The sequence below is a fragment of the Xenopus tropicalis genome, chromosome 8 (genome assembly GCF_000004195.4).
Source record: "Xenopus tropicalis strain Nigerian chromosome 8, UCB_Xtro_10.0, whole genome shotgun sequence".
NCBI classification, from domain to species: domain Eukaryota; kingdom Metazoa; phylum Chordata; class Amphibia; order Anura; family Pipidae; genus Xenopus; species Xenopus tropicalis.
The window spans coordinates 119,717,690-119,737,705 of NC_030684.2; the positions used below are offsets into that span (position 1 = coordinate 119,717,690).

At 41.0% G+C, this 20,016-nt stretch overlaps 1 protein-coding gene across 2 annotated transcripts in view; it reads right to left on the reverse strand.

Moving 5' to 3' along the window:
• fut8 (fucosyltransferase 8 (alpha (1,6) fucosyltransferase)) overlaps window positions 1-20,016 on the reverse strand; it is a 139,728-nt gene that overhangs the window by 55,519 nt on the left and 64,193 nt on the right. The window contains exons 3-4 of one of the 2 annotated variants that reach the window (NM_001001232.2): window positions 18,146-18,270; window positions 14,203-14,555 (exon numbers count right to left, since the gene is read on the reverse strand). In NM_001001232.2, the coding sequence (NP_001001232.1) occupies window positions 14,203-14,405 (203 nt within the window). In that variant the 5' untranslated portion in view covers window positions 14,406-14,555; window positions 18,146-18,270. Of the gene's footprint in view, window positions 1-8,740; window positions 9,287-14,202; window positions 14,556-18,145; window positions 18,271-20,016 lie in introns of those variants that run through there. The other variant, XM_031890310.1, reaches the window with a different exon arrangement.

Here is a 20,016-nt window from a genome sequence, read left to right on the forward strand (position 1 = left end):
GCTAAAATCGGACAGACGTCAATCAGGCAGGTTTAAAAATATAATTAAAAATGACTAGTACTTTATCAGTTACTTGTCCTGGGAAATATAGAGACCATTGCCCTGACAGCACTGCTGGCTGGAGAAGCAAGTGACAGATTATTTATAACACATCATAAAGTTTGGAAGAAGCAAAAGAAAGACATTTAATAAGGGAATGACACACAAGGCATTTTGCAATCAGGATTGCAGAACATGATGACAAAACACCAGATCTTTCAAATTGCTTCCTGTTAAGATAAAGAACCCCCATTAATGCAAATCAATAATAATAGGTTAATCTGCTTCCAACCTCACACTTCTAATCCCCTATTGCTCATCATAAAAGGGAAGGGTTGGTGGCAGGGACACAATGCCACTCATGAAAGGTAATGCCAGCAATAAAAAGGAAACTTTATGGCCTTGGACAAACAGACACTTCCTTCTGCTCACTCATCATTGAGTTGCACTCTTTTATTAACTAAGCGCTGTGTAAGCTCTTGCAATCTATAAGCCTTCTGTTTCATACTATCATCCTTTATGGTGCTGTATAACTTGCTGGCAATGATAATTCATACTGAAGATGAACAGATCAGCCCAAAATTGGTTTTGATGTGCAGAAAATGGAGAGAATGAGTTAATGGAATGATTAGAATGGTGTAAATTCACTGTATAATGCAGTAGATGAGTACAATAGAATAATAACAGTAACTAAGATGGAATGGTTCAGGAATAATGGAAGGAATATGCAGGATAAAATAATTAGTACAAGCAGGATAGAATAGTTTAATGGCTTGGAATACAAGAGAGAAGGAAAATAGGCAGTTGCACCAGCACCCAATCATCACATAAATCAGTAAGAGGTACAATCACGGATTTAATAGCCTATGGAAAAACACCACAAGCCACAGACCCTGAAGCACTGCACACTCAATTATACATAAAAGCACAATCTTTATTAAAACAGGGAATTAGACTTGGTTAAAACCATTTAAAATAACCAATCTCCCCAAAATGAGCCCATACATCTTAACCGCCGACACTTTCTTAAAAGTAAAAAGCCTACCGGAACCGTATGGTTCACGGACTCACGGTTGCATCCAGATGCAAGTCAAGTATCACCCATTTATAAAAGGGACAGTCCCAATGAAAGTCACATATCCAATACAAAAATACACATAGCCACAGCGGTACACCAATGTTGGCTGCCAAAAATAGGGTCGATACTCATAAAAGGTGTCTCGGGGAGTCTATAACCAGGGAGCGCGGGCTGGGGGAGATGCCACCTCCACATGTATCGCCACCAAGCTTCGTCAGGCTTTTGGGAAAGTGGAGGCGGTTATGATGTTTGGGCTTATTTGAGGGAGATTGGTTATTTTAAATGGGTTTTAACCAAGTCTAATTCCCTGTTCTAATAAAGATTGTGCTTACGTATAATTGAGTATGCAGTACGTCAGGGTCTGTGTCACGTATGTGGTTTGTGGTATTTTTCTAATGGCTTCGAATACAGCACAGATTTTATGACTGGCAATGACTGGTACAGCAATAAATATCAATCGAGCTTCTTGGCTACATTTTGTAAAAGCAAACAGTTTTATATGATCAACTAAAACTTGCACTTGGTCAATAAAACCAAAAAATGGGGTTTACCTGCAAAATTTACCTGTGATACAACTTGCCCATTAATAAAAACCATGGATAACAGTGGAAAGTAGAAGAGAAGGGAATTAAGAGATAAGGTCATCTGGGGAAACATAAGTGTTGCAAAACAGGGAAAGGGTGAGTCTGTATCATGCATTTCCCTCAGTGTCTGCATAGGTCTAATACCCTTTATAACTGCTTGGTCTGAGGGTATATAAAAATACATTTAAACAACTGAGTCTTGTATTAAAAGGAAGCTGAATCCCTATCAATCCCCTAAAGTATTGATCTCTACCTGCCAAAATAGACTGTGTAAAGTAGAAGAACAAATCCTATTACATAAGCTGAATATTTATATTCTTCAGTTCTAAGTATTAGATGGCATACTCCATAGATCTATAAAGAAGGAGCAATTTTATAACGAGCTGGGTCACTCATCTACTGCACTTATTGTCACAAAGGAACACAATAACCAATATATAAATGTAATGCGAGCAGAGATCAGAATTCTGTGCCACCCTGCTGCTGCTACTGATTCAAAACTTCCAGTTTATCCTCAACAACTAGAAGCCTCCTTTGCACAAATAAAGCTGTATCTACTAAATGCCTACTCAGCCAGTCTTGACCAAGCCAGAAGTCAGCTGGTCCATGCACGTGGGCCAAAACAATGAAATCTCCCATCAATATTTGACAAGGGCTTGGTTAGATATTGATTGGGAAGCAAGAAAAATCTTGCTGGACGAAAGCCGCATCGACTGAAGTATTATCATCTTCCTCTACATCCCTTTAGATTGGAAGAAAACAGGTTCCATTTTAAAATGTAAAAAAAAGTACAGCAGGATTCCCCAACCTTTTATACCCGTGAGCCACATTTCAATGGAAGAAGTGTTGGGGAGCAACATAAGCAAGAAAAAGGTTCCTGGGGGTGCCAATAAGAGCTATAATTGGTTACTTAATAGTGGACTGGCAGCCTATAGAAGGGTCTGTTTTGCATTATACTTGGTTTTTATGCAACCAAAACTTGCCTCCTTACCAGAAATTCAAAAACGAGCACCTACTTTGAGGCCACTGGGAGCAACATGTTGCTCACGAGCCACTGGTTGGGGATCACTGATGTACAGTGAAAGCTTCAAAGTTCTGGACCTAAATAGGCTGTACTGGCAGATATGTAAAGTCTAACAACTTTGGCCCTCAGACTGAGATGGCAGCTTATCTGCTCATGGGTAGGGCCCTTGGGAGTGCCTGCCTGACAGTTATCTGGCCAAATATTTGCCTCACATGAATTGGGTAGGCTAGAAAGTCCCATCAGTCAACTGGATTGGTGAGTTGATGTCTGTTGATGGTTCTTAGGCCTACTGCATAATCTGATTGTTGAGCCAAGGGGTCAACGTGATTTGGTCAGAGATCTTTTAGAAGAATATTGTCTCAATAATGGCACAGAACAGTGGGTAGATAGGGTCTCTCCCACAGGTTTATCAAGGGAATAAACCATATTTCTAAAAAAGAGTTAACGTATCACAGAAGGGCTGAGCTGTTTGCTAAGTATTGGCAAAATATGCACAAGGTAAATGGAAACTGTTGCATCCAATGTGCAGCAAGAAGCAATTGTAGCAATGAGTGAATCTGTCCCATTTTGCTACTAAAGTAATTGCGACTTTTTCCATACCATGTGACTTTTTTTTTTGACAACCAACTCTTTTTGCACCCATTGAAGCCTATGGATGTGGCGAAACATGGTGAAAAAATTTGTTTCTCACAAAGCATTTGGTCTGGAGTGGGAATGAGAAGAACCTGAGAATAACGATGCCATGGAAGAATAAATGCATAGTGTCATTTAAAAAGAGATCTATCAGGTCTTACCCTAACCATAGGGAACTAGTATTTTTTTATTAATTTAATCATTGGCCACGTTAATATTTTAGCACTAGAACTCATTATCTACTTTCTGGGCCTCTTGTGAATCATTGAACAAAAAGAGAATGTTAAATTGCCGCTCTCTAGTCTACCCAATTATTTCTTTTTTTCAGAGAGGACCACCACCTGCAAGAGAAGCAGTGACATTGTCTCGATTCATTCTCCCTATTTGTGCAATTTCCAAAAGAACGGTGAGTTAGAGGCATAGGAGTTTTGAAAATCTCTTTGGTTGGGTATGCTAAGGTCTACAAATAGCTTTTACTTTTGAGAAAACCACAACGATTAAGGTGGCCATACAAAGTGTTGGCAGCTTATAAGCCCAAGTAATCGGGCCCTCCATTGGCCCTCCTAACCAACAAATATTATTATTCTGGAGAACTGCATAAATCAAAATATGCATTTTTTACATTAAATACATAACTAATTGATTTGTGTGGTTCTCCAGAGTGATATTGTTGCTAATTGTGTCCCTGTAAGAAAAACCTATAAACAGGAATAACAAGGGAAACTATTCATTGCTAATCAACCAATATCTGCCATCATCAATGTGGTCCTTAATCTGATATCCTGCATAGCAGCAATTATGATCGAACCACCTCAAGGTGACCGTATAGGGGAAAGAACTTTCAATGTATAGTCACTTTTTTTGTGTCAAATTTAAGTTTTGCAGTGTTCATAACCCACTACCTGCCTGCAACATATAGAGAGTGGTGTGTGGAATTACGGAAAGGCTAAGATGAAGAACTTGAGCAAGAATAAAGGAAAGTTATAGGGAACTAAATTATAACTAAAGCTTTGCAAAGCATTGAGACATGTTGCATTATATGGCTATTGCTACATGGCTGAGAATCCATCACATGTGGCATAAACCTATGTAGGGTTGCCACCTTTTTGGGGGGCGGGGACTGGGCAATGACATGGTGATTGACATGGGGACTGGTCAATAGTCTTGTCAATTTTGGAGAGTCCTGTCCGGTTTTCCAAATTGAAAAAATTGGACAGCCCTTCCAAAAACTGGGCTGTCCTGGTCAAAACTGGACAGGGAGCAACCCTAAACCTATGGCTTGCTCTTCTGTACCAGCCCTTTAGCAGTAAAGATCTTTATCATTACTGTTTTAGGGCTACTGAACTTCAGGGCTAGTGCATAAGTTCAGTGCATACAATAAAGCAATTATAGCTGTAATGTTTTTAGGCTCCAGCGCTCCTATAAACAAATACTGCAGTCCCATTTTACTTTGTACACAGTGCTCTTTTACTTGCAGTTACATTATAAGCTTCTGTTTCTGGTGTTTATGTATTTCAAAAGCTAAATGGCTTACAGTTCTGCCTTATCCATCACTTTCCAATTCATACATGTAGGTTGTGAACCCCATTCTGTAGCACTATATGACAAACATACACAGTCAAGACAATACCAGACCAGCAGGCAGATAAAGGTATGAGGGCGTGTTAGTGTTTTGCAAAGGAGTGAGGTTTTGTTGGACTGCGCAGTCTGTGCTCATGTGGGTTAGGGAATAATGGAGAAGAATGTTCACTTATAGAAGTTATAAATAAGTTATACCTATGGAATGTAAACTGAAGGAATGTTACACTGATAAAATGGAGTTTGAAAAGAATATTTTGTATGGCTTATCTGGCTGAGGAATTAAGGACTTGCCCCTGCCTGAGTAACATTTACTTAAAAAACAATCACTTAGCATGTATTCTTCCCATCGTGACGGAGCATGGAGTTCATTGGAGCAAAGAATGTAGAACAACTCTCTTTTGCTGCACTGGCCACTTTTGATATCCTATTGTCCTATGTATGGGCCAAAAACAAGTCCTTAGTATACAACTGGGTTCTTAAGGTGGCCATACACGCACCAATAGTATTTGTACAATAATAGTTACACGTATAGTGGGAGACAGAGTGACTGATATTGGTAAAAGCCTTGGATATCGGTCACCTCGTCGATCGGGCAGGACTGAAAATGTTGATCGGGCGCCTTTGAAGGTCACAGGCCAGCTCTTCATAGACCTTCCACATGAGATCCAATCATTTTCCATGGTGTCTAATGACTGGATGAGCACAATCTGGCCCACCGCTTTGGAAGTCAATATAAACAAAGGTTCAATAGCTGTATAACCATGCTAAACATAGATTTCTGTGTATAAAAAGCTTTAATGGGAGACTTTAATAGGAGATATATCCAGAGTCCAGCACTGAGCCACTCCTTGTAGCACAAATACATAATACAATCAAGGGGCATGATACACTGGTGCAGAGAAAGGACAGATCTTGATCATGGGACACATTCTACAAAAAACTAGTCTTTCTAAAGAAATGACAGACACATCAAAAAGTAAACTGTGAAGATCTGAGAAAATGTAAAGACACAGAGAAATAAAAATGGATGACAAAGTCAGAGGCTTCAGTAAAGTGACAAGTCCCTGCTGTTCTCATAGTTTTATACAAAGTGGCGTGCCCTGGCAGCAGAAAATAATCATGGCCTCTTTTCTTACTACATGTTGATAGAACAAAAATGTAGCAGAAAATATATATTTGTAATGGTACTGTCTCAGTTCTTAAAACGGATCCTACCAACCTTTGGAGGGTGCCCTCTCCAGCACCCACATCTTTATGTTGAACTGCTATTTTATTTGCGCAGAGGAAGTTTAATCATACACTGCTATTTGCTGCTGATTTTTTTTTAAATACATTTTACACAATATCTATCACATCAGAAAAAGATTGTCAGCCAAACCCTGCAAGAATGTTAGTGCGGGAATATAAAAGAAGAATGTTGTATTGATTTGCCATCCAGAAGGAGCCATGGTAACAAGACACATCTCAACTTTCTCTGGATGAAAGGGCCGTTCCTGTGTTCCTCTGTTTGTTGAGTCTTGGCAGTTTTATCGATCAGATAAAATGACGTACACAGATCCTCTGAAGGGATTGCATAGCACAGTGCAATTGTCGTTTATTGCAATAGGTGTTTTAAGGCCAGCAATGTGTGTTGCTTATAGTTAGATGCAAGATGTTCCTAGATGAGAGCCGATTAAGAGCTCATAAAAAGAACAGGATTCTGGTTGTTACACCTGTACAAATTTGATGCCTTTCCACTGTATTTTAGGCTTATTAATCGGTCAACAAAAAGTCAGAAGCCCAGCCAATAATGTGGGCTCATAAGAGGCTCCACGGGTTTTTGGCAAGAAGTGACCTCTTGAGTTGAACCTTCCAACTTTGGACAAAGTTGTCCCCATTTAAGTCGAGTTTCACTTTGGCAGTAATGACAAAGATAGAAAAATATCCACTGGCGGCACTAAATATATTATAGATATATATATATATATCTGTACTGGGGAATGAATGACGTCTGTAAATTTATTGTAATGACCATGTTCTGTGCAAGTCATCTCTCCCTGATCTGCCTTAAACCTCTTGGGAAATTTGTCATTCTAGGCTTTAGCTGAATTTCAACATTCTGTGAATACTCATCCTGAGTGTAATAATGTTATGGCTGAATGATGCCAAGAGTTTTATTTCTGGAAGGGATTGGGAGGACTTTTTTCCCTTTCCATGTACAGAAAATCAACCCAAATATATATGCTTTGAGTCAGGTATGCATAAATATAAGGATGCAGTTATGAACCCTGCAATGGAAGATTTACCCACTGCTTACAAAGCAGTAGCAGAGACTGAAATATACTGGAACAAATAGGCAGGCACATCTGGGGTCCCTTTTGCGTCAAAAAAAGTTTTCAAGAAGCAGCTTGTAGTGTTGATAAAAGTATCAAAATGTATTTATTCCATAAAAAACAACTGCAAAAGCCTTACGCGTTTCGTACCTTACAGGGTACTTAATCATAGGCTATTTTTCAAACATGAAGACACACATTATTTAAAGTCACAAGGGCCAATCAGAGGATTCCTAAGATGGGCCAATCGCATTACATTATTAATTAACCAATCAATTGTGAAAGAGTCACAAATGGGCCAATCATATTCTAGACAGGATAAGAGGTGACTCATAGTAAACTAATTCTATTGTATTATGTGGTACCTCTAACCTATAGAATGAAGGATTAAAGGAAGTATATTTCTTGAATAAAGTAACGTATCTACCATTAAAGATTTAATAGTTATATTAGTATATAATACTATAGAGCTTATTGGGCAAATCATACATAACAGGTAACATCATATTCAAAGTTCATATTCAAATCCACTTTGTTTCTTTTTTTCTTTTTTAGTAGCAGAGACTGAATGGATATACACATATGAGATTGACAGCTATTGGTAGGGGTGACCATTATTAGCATTAGCTAGCATTATTAGGCTGAATATGTTTGTTTTTCTATAGAAGACAGTCCTCCAGCCAATTTCTATAGACCCAAACAGGGAAGTGTTTTTCTTTTCCCATTATTTTACCAATTCTATCTACTTTACTCCCTACAAACATTTGGCATTATTGAGCCTACAAGTCTTAATCTTAGCTGAGCCTTTCAATCCCCTAAAAATGTTCTCTCTGATGCCACCAGATTTTAAATGGAAAAAAATAGGGTATGTGAAAATACACCATGAAAACAAAACCTTTTTTGGACATTGTGACTATTAGTTTTCCATGTTCCACTGTTGCACTGTGTCATGAGTTCCATGACGGTATGAAGACACAAGGCTACAGGTTTAGGAAGGCTGTGGTGACTTCAAATATACTTAGAGAAGAAGTTAAATCTTTATTTTACCAATGTACAATACTGAAAAGATTTCAATTTGTCCTTCAAAAACTTTAGCACAGCCTCCTATCTTTTAGTAGCGATCAGCTGATTTGCAATCCCCATCTGTCTTGGGCACTTTATGTTCTCTAGCATTATATATTCCTTGTTATCTATGATATGTAAAGTGAGATATTGATTATGTTTATCTCTACTGAACATGTGGAGAGGAGGTTGGAAAAACAAATCATCGCCCAAAGACTGACAATAAATAAAACATTTATCCCAAACAAGCAGCGTACGTACAATCTAGCGGTGAGATTGCATATGCTTCATTCCGCAGACAAGGCTAAACGTGTAATCAAACCTCAGTTCTCTCTCGCACACAGGAATACAGATTATCTGAGCAAGTCCTACTTCTAAACAAAGCTAATTATTAGGGAACCTGGCAGGCTAGATACCCCAAACTTACCTATATGGAATGGCAAAAGTTCCATCAAAACCATGGCCTTGGACAGTTTTCTCTGGAAAATATGTGGTCTACAGTACAGTGGGGTGGCTTGGTCAGATAGAGAAGCGAGAGGTCATTACCAGGGACTAAAAGAATCCAAGGAATGTCCATTTATGTTTAAAATAAGCTTCTTGGGATTGGAAATATGAGCTAGTATATTATGAAAGGCCCAGCCTTCCTACAATGGTGTCAGAGTCACTTTGGCATTTTCTTCTGTTCTGACCAGAGGAAACAAATAACTATCTGCGTGGGCAATGTGACCTTAAAGAGAGGAGAGTAGAAGCAATTTTAGACGTTCTTAGTGAAATACATGCCTGGCATTCCTTATGCGTATGAGCACGGGACAGAAACAAATGAAAAAACCCAATTATTTATGTTTTTTGCTGAATCAAAAATAAAGCTATAGTTTTTATCCTAACAGCATGGAACAGCATTTTTATTAAATTGTAGGAGACAATATCTAGTAGATCACTGAATCAAATCACACTCATACTGTTATTTGAAGTAATAAGGATTTCTTCACCGTGGGAGTGCTGGGCCTTCTTTATCAGCAAAGTGGCTAAAGAGTAAAATCCAGCATTGCATAATTTATATAAAGACCTATTTGCCCTTTGGCTATTGCTTTATGACAATGTTCATCCCTTACGGTGCTCAGTAAGTTGTATAGCACTGATATAGAGTTACTGTTTCATTTTCTACCCTGCTATACCTGCCTATTAGCAAACATAGTACCCAACTGCACCTGCAATCCCACAGACACCGTTCCTTCCCAGAGGCTATTATCCATACCTCCCAACTGTCCCGCTTTACGCGGGACAGTCCCGATTTTGCTACCCCGTCCCGCTGTCCCGGATAGGCGCCGATCTGTCCCGCTTTTAAAGGTCTCCCGCATGACGTCACACGCATGTCTCCCCTTAGCGCCGCAGCTCTGCTCAGTTCAGTTCTAACATAAAGTCCTTCACAGTGCAGAAGCTGCGGCGCTAACAAGTGCGTGTGACGTCATGAGGATGAGAAGGAGAGCCCTGGGGCGCAGCCGGATGGTGGTAGGAGCAGGGGGATGCTGGGGAAGACACTGGAGGAAGGTAAGGGGCAGCTGGAGGATGTTGGGGAGGACGCTGGGGGGAGCTTGAGAATGTTGGGGAGGAAGCTGGGGGGAGCTTGAGAGTGTTGGGGAGGACGCTGGGGGGAGCTTGAGAATGTTGGGGAGGACGCTGGGGGGAGCTTGAGAATGTTGGGGAGGACGCTGGGGGAGCTGGAGGATCTTGGGGAGGACGCTGGGGGGAGCTTGAGAATGTTGGGGAGGACGCTGAGTGGAGCTTGAGAATGTTGGGGAGGACGCTGGGTGGAGCTTGAGAATGTTGGGGAGGACGCTGGGGGGAGCTGGAGGATCTTGGGGAGGACGCTGGGGGGAGCTTGAGAATGTTGGGGAGGACGCTGGGGGGAGCTGGAGAATGTTGGGGAGGACGCTGGGGGGAGCTGGAGAATGTTGGGGAGGACGCTGGGGGAAGCTGGAGAATGTTGGGGAGGACGCTGGGGGGAGCTGGAGAATGTTGGGGAGGACGCTGGGGGGAGCTGGAGAATGTTGGGGAGGACGCTGGGGGAGCTGGAGAATGTTGGGGAGGACGCTGGGGGAGCTGGAGAATGTTGGGGAGGACGCTGGGGGAAGCTGAAGGATGTTGGGGAGGACGCTGGGGGGAGCTGGAGGATGTTGGGGAGGACGCTGGGGGAAGCTGAAGGATGTTGGGGAGGACGCTGGGGGGAGCTGAAGGATGTTGGGGAGGACGCTGGGGGAAGCTGAAGGATGTTGGGGAGGACGCTGTGGGAAGCTGAAGGATGTTGGGGAGGACGCTGGGGGGAGCTGGAGGATGTTGGGGAGGACGCTGGGGGAAGCTGGAGGATGTTGGGGAGGACGCTGGGAGGAGCTGGAGGAAGGTAAGGGGCAGCTGGAGGATGTTGGGTGGATGCTGGGGGAGCTGGAGGATGTTGGGTGGATGCTGGGGGGAGCTGGAGGATGTTGGGTGGATGCTGGGGGGAGCTGAAGGATGTTGGGGAGGATGCTGCAGTTGGGAGCGGCCCATAGTATGGGGACACTGGGGGAGGACCAGCAAGATTTTTATGCACTTTGTGTATGTTATGCTTTTCAGACGTGGTTTTGTAAAATGGGCCTGTTTGGATGGGGGGGGCGTGGCCAAAAAGTGGGTGTGGCCCAAAAAATATGGCAGACATTTTTGTCCCTCCTTCTGCTTTTCAAATGTTGGGAGGTATGTATTATCCCACTGCTACTATAGGTACCATCTCTCCCTACTATACCTGCTATCCCACAGCCCCAGTCCCTTCCCAGAGGCTATTATCCCACTGCTACTATAGGCACCATATCTCCCTACTATACCTGCTATCCCACAGCCACAGTCCCTTCCCAGAGGCTATTATCCCCCCACTGCTACTATAGGCACCATATGTCCCTACTATACCTACTATCCCACAGCCACAGTCCCTTCCCAGAGGCTATTATCTACACTAGTATAGGTGCCATCTCAGTCACATTTAGTGGTCCAAAGAGAGCTAGGTCTCACTTTCTGGAAATACTGAGCCAGATAAAGAGAGAATGTCAAAGGAAAATGATGGGCACAAATCATAACAAATAACAGGCTAGTTTGACTGTCAGTAAAGTCTACCAAAAATTTGTCGACTTAGTGAAACTTTATTGCTTTATTGCTTTTATAAACAGTGCAATCAACACAGTTGTTGGTGGGGGACTCTTGGGCCCTAGTGCAGCTCTATCACCTACTGGGATCTGCCAAGAGAACACAACTTGTTCATTAATCTACTAGTGCTCATATAGGATAAAGCAGAAAATGCAAGGAAACAACACTGTAACATTAAAGAGATGTTCTGTATAGATCTCCCCAGATAAAGACAGAAGCACAAATTAATGATGTATGTATTCCATTTCAGGGGACTCCTTCATTAAAAAATAAAGTTTGCATTTATGCTGAAAAACAATACGCAATACTTAAGCACCGCTTGGCTTGAGAAAGGACACGCCTACATTCTGAATAAATAATAATTACTTTCTCTCGCAAAAAAAGGTTTCCAACAGCACAGGATAGAAAAAGTATCTAAAACCCATCATTTACGTGGCTATATAAGCAGAGTGGCTCTGGGGTATGAAAGTTTAGCAAGGCAAAGGCGATGCCTCCATGATACGTTCTGTATATTTAGTACAGGTATAGGGCCTATTTGCTTGGCTCCAGGGGTTTCCTGTTGGAAGGGTTTCTCTGTAAAATATGGAGCAAATATGCTGGAAAAATAGGGTGGTATGTCTCTCAGAAAATAGTACCCCAGAGTGGTGCATTTTTGACGAATTAAGGAGGGGTACTAACAGTGTCACCAGCCAGTGAATTTGCCTTTTCTTCTTCTATAACATCTAACAGAAAGTGACTGAGAAACAGCTGATCAGGAATGAAGGAAACATTATATATATATAGATTGCAACAATAATGGTCTAAAAAGAAGGGCAGGAACTCATCACAGTCCAGAAGAGGACAAGGAGCAAAGCCCAGAGACATTAGCTAAGGCAGCAGAACCAACTCTATGGATGGAAAGCATCTCTATCCATTAGTTTTACATTATAGTCAATGGTACTGCAAACTCAAATTCACGGAGTGAAAAATATAGTAGCGAGAGTGCACCTAAACTACTATCCTTTACAAACGAAAAAATAAAAAAAATTTGAGGTGCCATGTGTTTAAAGACACTTGTAGAGAATTTTATAAATATTGCAGTTTAGCAGATCATGAATACTAAATGGTTAATAAAGTTTTTTTAAATCCAATCCATTTCATCAAAGAACAATTTACATATAAAGGAAAATCTCCAGCTTATGAGAAATATGAGTATATTTAAACCGGCTGCTTCCATGTGGACTCTGAGTTAATTAAGCAATTAATCACCCCATCATGATTAAAACCATTAATACCAATGCAGAAGAGGCCCAATTGGAATATTTTAGCTGTGACACCTCAGTCAGTTTCAGAGAGGTAAGAGTTATTGTGGTGAGTCTGGGAGATGTTATCTTGATGAAGAGCACTGACTTTGCTGATGTTTCCGGGGGAACATTGGCTATGAATGTGCACATTTTGTGGTCAGAGAGAAATACATCACGGACGCAGGATAACTGTGGTTAGAACGCTATACCCCAAAGCCACGCACAGGCAAAACAGACAGCACTCTTATTGCAAACATCCATCTTGTGTGTTTATAGTCACTGTCACCCAGTATAGTGTGCTGAGAACTTAACAGCAAGGGATCTATGGGTGGGTTGTACTGCATTAGTATAATCAATCAAAACGTAATGCAAATTAATCGTAATCTATGGTTGCTATGGGTTACTATCTCTATGTTAAGCAGCATTAGGTACCAAAGATGGAAACCCAAGTCTCAGCTATTTGGTATAACTGGTTTATGAATAAAGACTGTGACCATAAAACCCACATGAATTTCCAACGCTACCCTGTCCATTCAAAGTCCTACCCCAATGTATTTGACTCTTTACAGTTACTAGGCTTCTAACAACCAGGAACAATTATAAAAGCACAACAAACATGACACATAGGCAACTCTATAGTACACTTGTTAGTTATTTCAACAGGTTTTCTGGGTCAAATTGAATATACACATGTGTTTTGGCAAGGTGTCAAGTCGCCTAAGGTCCTCCAACAAACATATATAGGTTGACCGCAGAAGAGGTCCTTCTACCCAACAGGAGAACACAAAGCAGAGCTGCAACAAGGCTTAATAGTTATGCCATAAGAGCAAGACCAAGAGGCTACAGAAACTTCTGGAGCAGTTTAAACAGAGAAGACTAAAGGCTAAAGCTGGCCATACACGTGGCGATCTGAGGAAACATCGTCAGATCCGCCACACACAGTCAGGGCTGAAAAAGCAGATAAGGAGGTAGAAACAATAGGATTTCTACCTCCTTCTGCCGATTCAGCCCTGACGGCAGATTTTGGTCAGGCGCCTTCTATGGCGCCCGATCAAAATTTTCTAACCTGGCCGATCAGCGAGTCGTCCGATATCAGCAGCTTCCTGCGATATCGGTCGACTCGCCGACATGCCATACACGCACCGAATATCGTACGAAACGAGGTTTTGTACGATAGTATTGGTGCGTGTATGGCCAGCTTAATATTTAGGCCCTTCTATTATAAGGTTAGGCTCCGGAGAAATAATGGGATTTTAAAATGAGTATTTTTTTGCCCATAAGAAAATATATTACAGATTTCCCATGTTTCATTGTGTTTTCTAACATTTTTTACGCAAGTCCCATATTTTCGCACACAACCTCCAGGCGTGCAGCATGTTAAATACACACAATAACCAATCTACTAAGAGCAAATTTCCTGCTGGATCCTATTTACCTTAAAGATTCTGCCATTCGCCTCAAGTCTTCATTTTGCTGTTTCAGTCGTTCAAGTTTTGCCAGTATCTTGGATAGTTCTCTGCTGGAGTGATCTGGATTTTCATTATCTCGCACCAAGTGTCCACCAATGTAAAACAGTAGGGTCCCCCATGCAAAAAGGATAAGCATTATCCAACGCCAGGAGCCCGTCCATGGCCGCATCTTCAGCTCCAATCCACAGTGTGCCGTCTCATGAAAGAAACATTGTACGGACTTTGCAGCAGTCTCTGTGGCAGCGGGATTCTACCTCCTCCTGTCACCACCTTCCAAGGAAGAGATCCATCTGCTTAGTAACGAGGTTCTTCTGTTACCCTAAGTTAAAACAATGACAAAAGTATCAGTAATGTATTTTTACTTCTTATTTCTTATGTTTCACATGGAAGAACCAGAAATGACTGCCAAGCTGACTTGTAACTCTGTTCAATTAAATATGTTGTTGCCCACGCTACATTTAATGAATTTAGTTCTCTGCCTGCCAAGGTAAATGGTTGTTTCACACCTTCAGGGCCAGGGAGACATGTTAATAAAGTATCTTTAAAGGACAAGGAAACCCTTCCCTACAAGACTTTGGTATATTGTTGGGCACCCTTTAATGTACCTTTCCTAAATACATTATATTTTTACTGTTCAAAATCATAGGTTAACATACAGACTCTGTTGCAGCCGGCATTTTTTTTTACAAGCGTCCTTAAGATGGCTGCCTTGATTTATCGGGTGTCAGTGTTTGTGAGCACAGTACAAAGCGTGTTCCCGAAAATCATTAATACACATGTGCTGATTAGGAATACTATCTTATACACATGCTCAGGTCTTGGTCTTGCTGAAGGAGAGCTGCATCATTTTGAAATTTCCCATGGGGCTAGCCATATTCTTCATTTCCCAGGGTGCCACAGCCATGTGACCTGTGCTCTGATAAACTTCAGTCACACTTTACTGCTGCGCTGCAAGTTGGAGTGATATCCCCCACCCTCCCAGCAACCGATCAGCAGAACAATGGGAAGGGAACGAGATAGCAGATAGCAGGTATCAGAATAGCACTCAATAATAAGAAATCCAAGTCCAGCTTTGGACTCCTCCAGTTACATTGGAGCAGAAGAAACAATAGGTTACCTGAAATCAGTTCTAAAGTGTAGTGTTGGTTCAAGAATAAAATGTTAAATGGTAGAGTGAATTATTTGCTATGTAAACACTGTAACGTAGAAATAAAAAATACACCATAAAAATCATGTCATGCATCCCTTTAATGTAAAAAACACAGAAATTTTGTGGAAAAAAAACAACTTTTATATAATAAAGGTCCAGTTCTTATACTGTAAATGTATATATGTTTATCAGCTTTGTATACAGAGTAGTATCTTCACACCAACCCTGTGCCATTGCCCCAAGGGGCTTTTAACTCATTATACAGAAACCAATAGCAACCAATCAGGCTATTTTACTGGCAGGAAACTGATCTGTTGCCATGGTTTACAGTAAGGGGGCACATTTACCCACTGTTAGTAAATTAGCCTCTAATTTAGCAAAAAAAAAAAAAAAAGCAACCTAATTAGAGGAAAATATATAAAAATGCTAATGCATTAGCATTTTGGCACATTGTATTCAACATAGAAACGAATGCAAAGTATACATTAAAGCCACTCCAGGGCATAAATGCATTTACTGTAGGTAATTGTTTATGTATTTTTAGCACAATAGGGGAAAAAAACAAAGCTCACAGATAATTATTCGGAGAGTCAAGAGCCAGAGCAATTTTCTCCTATTGATTATGTGCTGTGTGATTGTTAAAGGCGTGCCAGTATAATTGGCATAATTACAGGTAAGCTGTTTAGATTTAGAGATTACATTGCCACGGGTCCCTAAGGAAACCATGTGGATTCATGAGAAGGCATGTTCTGTAGTGCCATTATGGCTATTACTGAGTGGCCCGTGCGGCTAGAGAAAATATCCAGCGATGGGCAATATTAGCCAACTGTGCTTTATCCAGCACACAGATCATAAACAGCTAATCGCCTTGTATGACTATCAGCCTATAGGTTACTGCAGTATTTTTAAATGGTAAAAAAATGCTTTTTTTCTTATGTGTGCATGGGGTCAAGTAACGACATGGTTAGGACCCCTTTCCTTCTCTCACAACAAAGCAGCAGCTTCGTCATGCCTTGTGACTGCTATTCTGTGCATCTTTACAGCACGGCAATGGGGCCCGCTGTGGCCTAAGGTCCTGCCTGAGACACACTGCATTACAGTAGGATTGTGAGCTCTTTGCAGGATTCATTAAGAGCATTTCACATAAAGCTTTGTAGGCATGGGAACCAATTCAAAATAAGTATGTTACAAGGACAGGCTACGGTTAGTATGAGAAAATCAAACTAAAAGTGCAAAAAAAGGGCAATTTTTGAAAAGACAGTGAGGCTCATGTATCAATACTGGGTAAATCTGCAGCTGGGTAGTAACACATAGCAACCAATCACTGATTAAGGAGTACAATGAAAGTAAAATTGTAATTGACTGCCTTTAGCAATGTAAGAGTCAGGAAAAAGCCAACCTTACCCGCCTACACTAACCCACCTCTACCATCCCAAGTCCTACCCGACCTAGTGCTCCGTCATTATATACGTATCCACATCCGACCTGCCCATCCCTGACATCAGCAGAGGAGGGCAGGGCAGTCAGGCTTAATATCCATTTGTGACCTTTGAGGAACTCATCAAGATCAGAGGGATGTATATAAGTATAATAAAAACAGAATATGCCTGATCTGCCTAAACTTTGCGCACTTCCTGGTAGGCCACATCCATTTGGGAGATCCATAATTTGTGCCTTTCCCAACCCCCCCCCCCCCCCCCCCCCCCCCTTGAATGCAGTGGCATTAAGGATTTATTGTTTTGCCTATGTAAGTGTATATAAGTGGCCACTAAAGGATATTTATTCAATTTTATAAACGCATTTTAAGCTGAAGCAAAACGCCCACGCTGCAACCATAACAGCAACAGAATGATCATATTACAGTGGGAAAGGTTCCTGTCCCCTTAGATTCAAAAAGAAAGAATGTCACAGAAAAATATCAGCATGAGTTTACGAGCAGTACGGGGCCAGTGAGCGCCGGCAACAAGGCAAGTACAGAACACGTCCAAAAAAGGCAAACACAGGGACACATGTCCCTAGCAACGTGCCACTGTGTTATCTGTACCTAATGTGAGGCTTACAGATAGGCGGGCAAGGGAATGTCACTATACACCCAGCTCCTGCCAAAGGCTCGGGGACACAATTAGGTACACGCTATAGGAAAATAGTGATAAACGTAAGATAAGATATATTTATTTTTTTGCTTGTCCACAAGGAAGGTCACAGTAACCGAAATGTGTTTCTGCAAAACCTGAATGTGCGGTAAATAAATAAATATATATATATAAATATATATATATATGCACATATACAAAAGCAACATTCTCATCCCATAATAGGGCACAGCATGTACAAAAGAGTTCTGCGTATCTTATACATTTGTTGAAACGATGGGATCTGCCATACTGCATTCCATTAACAGAGGGCTACAGTCAACCTGTGTAATTAAAGTAGAACACTCAGCACCCAACTGAATGAGATACCGAAAATGATAAACTGTACTAAAACAACATCTGGAAGGCCAGAGATTGGGCATCCCTGCCATAACTATAAATAATACACAGCAAGTCGTGTGTTTAGCAAAAACACAGTCACAGGGTTTACTTTCCATGTAAAGTATTTTTTATTATGTTCCTATTAGATGTTATAGTTCACCACAGAGGCCTGTAGCCTGTCCAACCGGGTTCCCAATGGTACCACATATCCATCAGCTCAGTGAATGACAATGAGCATTTGTGGAGCTTGTGTGAGAGGCAGATCTAAGCAAACACACTACTCACCTTTCTTCCAGCCCAAAGAGGATCCAAAGTTCAAAGCTGCTGCTTCACGTCGGGTAGTCAGGCAAATAACTTATTTCCAGCCGAAGGTTAAACAGGTGCCTTACGTCACAACCATAGCTGCGTTCCTGTGGCACAAAGAAAATAAATGAGCGGTTATGCAAGGAGTAACTATTATGGTTATTTAGCAAACTACAGATAGCTCCTCAGGGCACAGACAGATGTAACCAATGTGCTGGTTTTGCTCCCCGGGCAGTTTTAATGAAGGGAGAAAAATGCAGAAATAAGCAGCGCTGAAATCACTCTTAATCTGTAATCGGCTCAGAAATAAAAGGAGCAATTCCAAAACAATGAGATTTAGAAATGTGAAAAGCACAGAACAATTCTTTATTATTTTACGCTCTTCCTGAAAAGTAAATATTATAGGAAAGGTGGGGAAAACATATTCCTGTCGAGGGTCTTTCTCTTGTTTCTGTAAAGGCATGTCACTGCTGCAGCTATGCCTATAGATGTTGTTATCATCTCCATGTCCATCAAAATGATGAAAAAAAAACACATTGTCCACTGTTGGCTTTTTAGTGGGCTTTTCATAGCTATATGAAAGCTGTAAGATAAAATAAAGAAGGCTGTCGCCAACCAATTTAAAAACAATGGAAAATAATGCAGAGAAGAAACTGCAAAGTGGACCTTTAAATCAGTTAAGTTATATAGTTCCCAGGCAGCCCAAAAAAATGCTAGTTTCGCCAACTGTGCAACTATTTGAGCAACCTCTTATGGTTAAAGGAACAGTAACACCAAAAAATGAAAGTGTTTTAAAGTAATTAAAATATAATGTACAGTTGCCCTGCGCTGGTAAAACTGGTAAGTTTGCAACAGAAATGCTACTATAGTTTATATAAATGAGCTGCTATGTCAACACAGGGGCAGCCATTGAAGCTGGGAAAAAGGAGAAAAGGCACAGGTTACATAGCAGATAACAGATAAGGTTTGTAGAATATTATGGGGTTTTATCTGTTATCTGCTAAGTAACCTGTGCCTTTTCTCCTGTAAATGGCTGCCCCCGTGGCTACACAGAAGCTTTATTATTTAAACTATAGTAGTCTTTCTAAGGAAAACACACCAGTTGTACCAGTACAGGGCAGCATTACATTATATAGTAATTACTTTTATACACTTTCATTTTTTGGTGTTACTGTCCCTTTAAGAGTCCCCACTAACCAAGATGATAGGAACTTTTATTGTGTAAATTGGATTGACAGATGATGCAAAGCCATTTGAAAATATACCTGCCTACAGCAGATATATATTGCACTGTACATAATATAAAAATATAATATAAAATGAATGCAAGAACCCTGGACTGTCCTAAGTGTGCCTGGGAATGGGTTGTTATAAACCCCAAAATAAAATCTCATTTTAAGCAACTCTCCAATATACATTAATTAAACATTTTAAATGTTTTTTAATGTTGTCTGCTTACTGTTCACTGAGCTACTGAGCTATGGCAGGGGATAATTGTGCCTGACAAAGGGGTACGCCGCCGAAACGTTGCTGCCTTGAATAAACACGCAGGGGCTAAGCTTGCATCTCACTCGTTGTGCCGGCTAAATTTCTTATTGGACTGTGGGAGTACTGGAGGAGGTAAGGGTGTGCTGGTGGAACTTTTTCTTTTGTTAGGTGGTAATTGTGGTAATTCTCCCATGATTGGGCCCACTAGCAAAAACTTTGGAATTATTGAAGGCCAGTCCGACCCTCGAAAACCCACCAATCATCAAATAAAGTATGCCCTACCAACTGTTCAACTTAGCAGGACAAGCCCACCTATATAACCCCCACAAACTATGATTTCAGAGAACTTGCATGCATTAAGATGC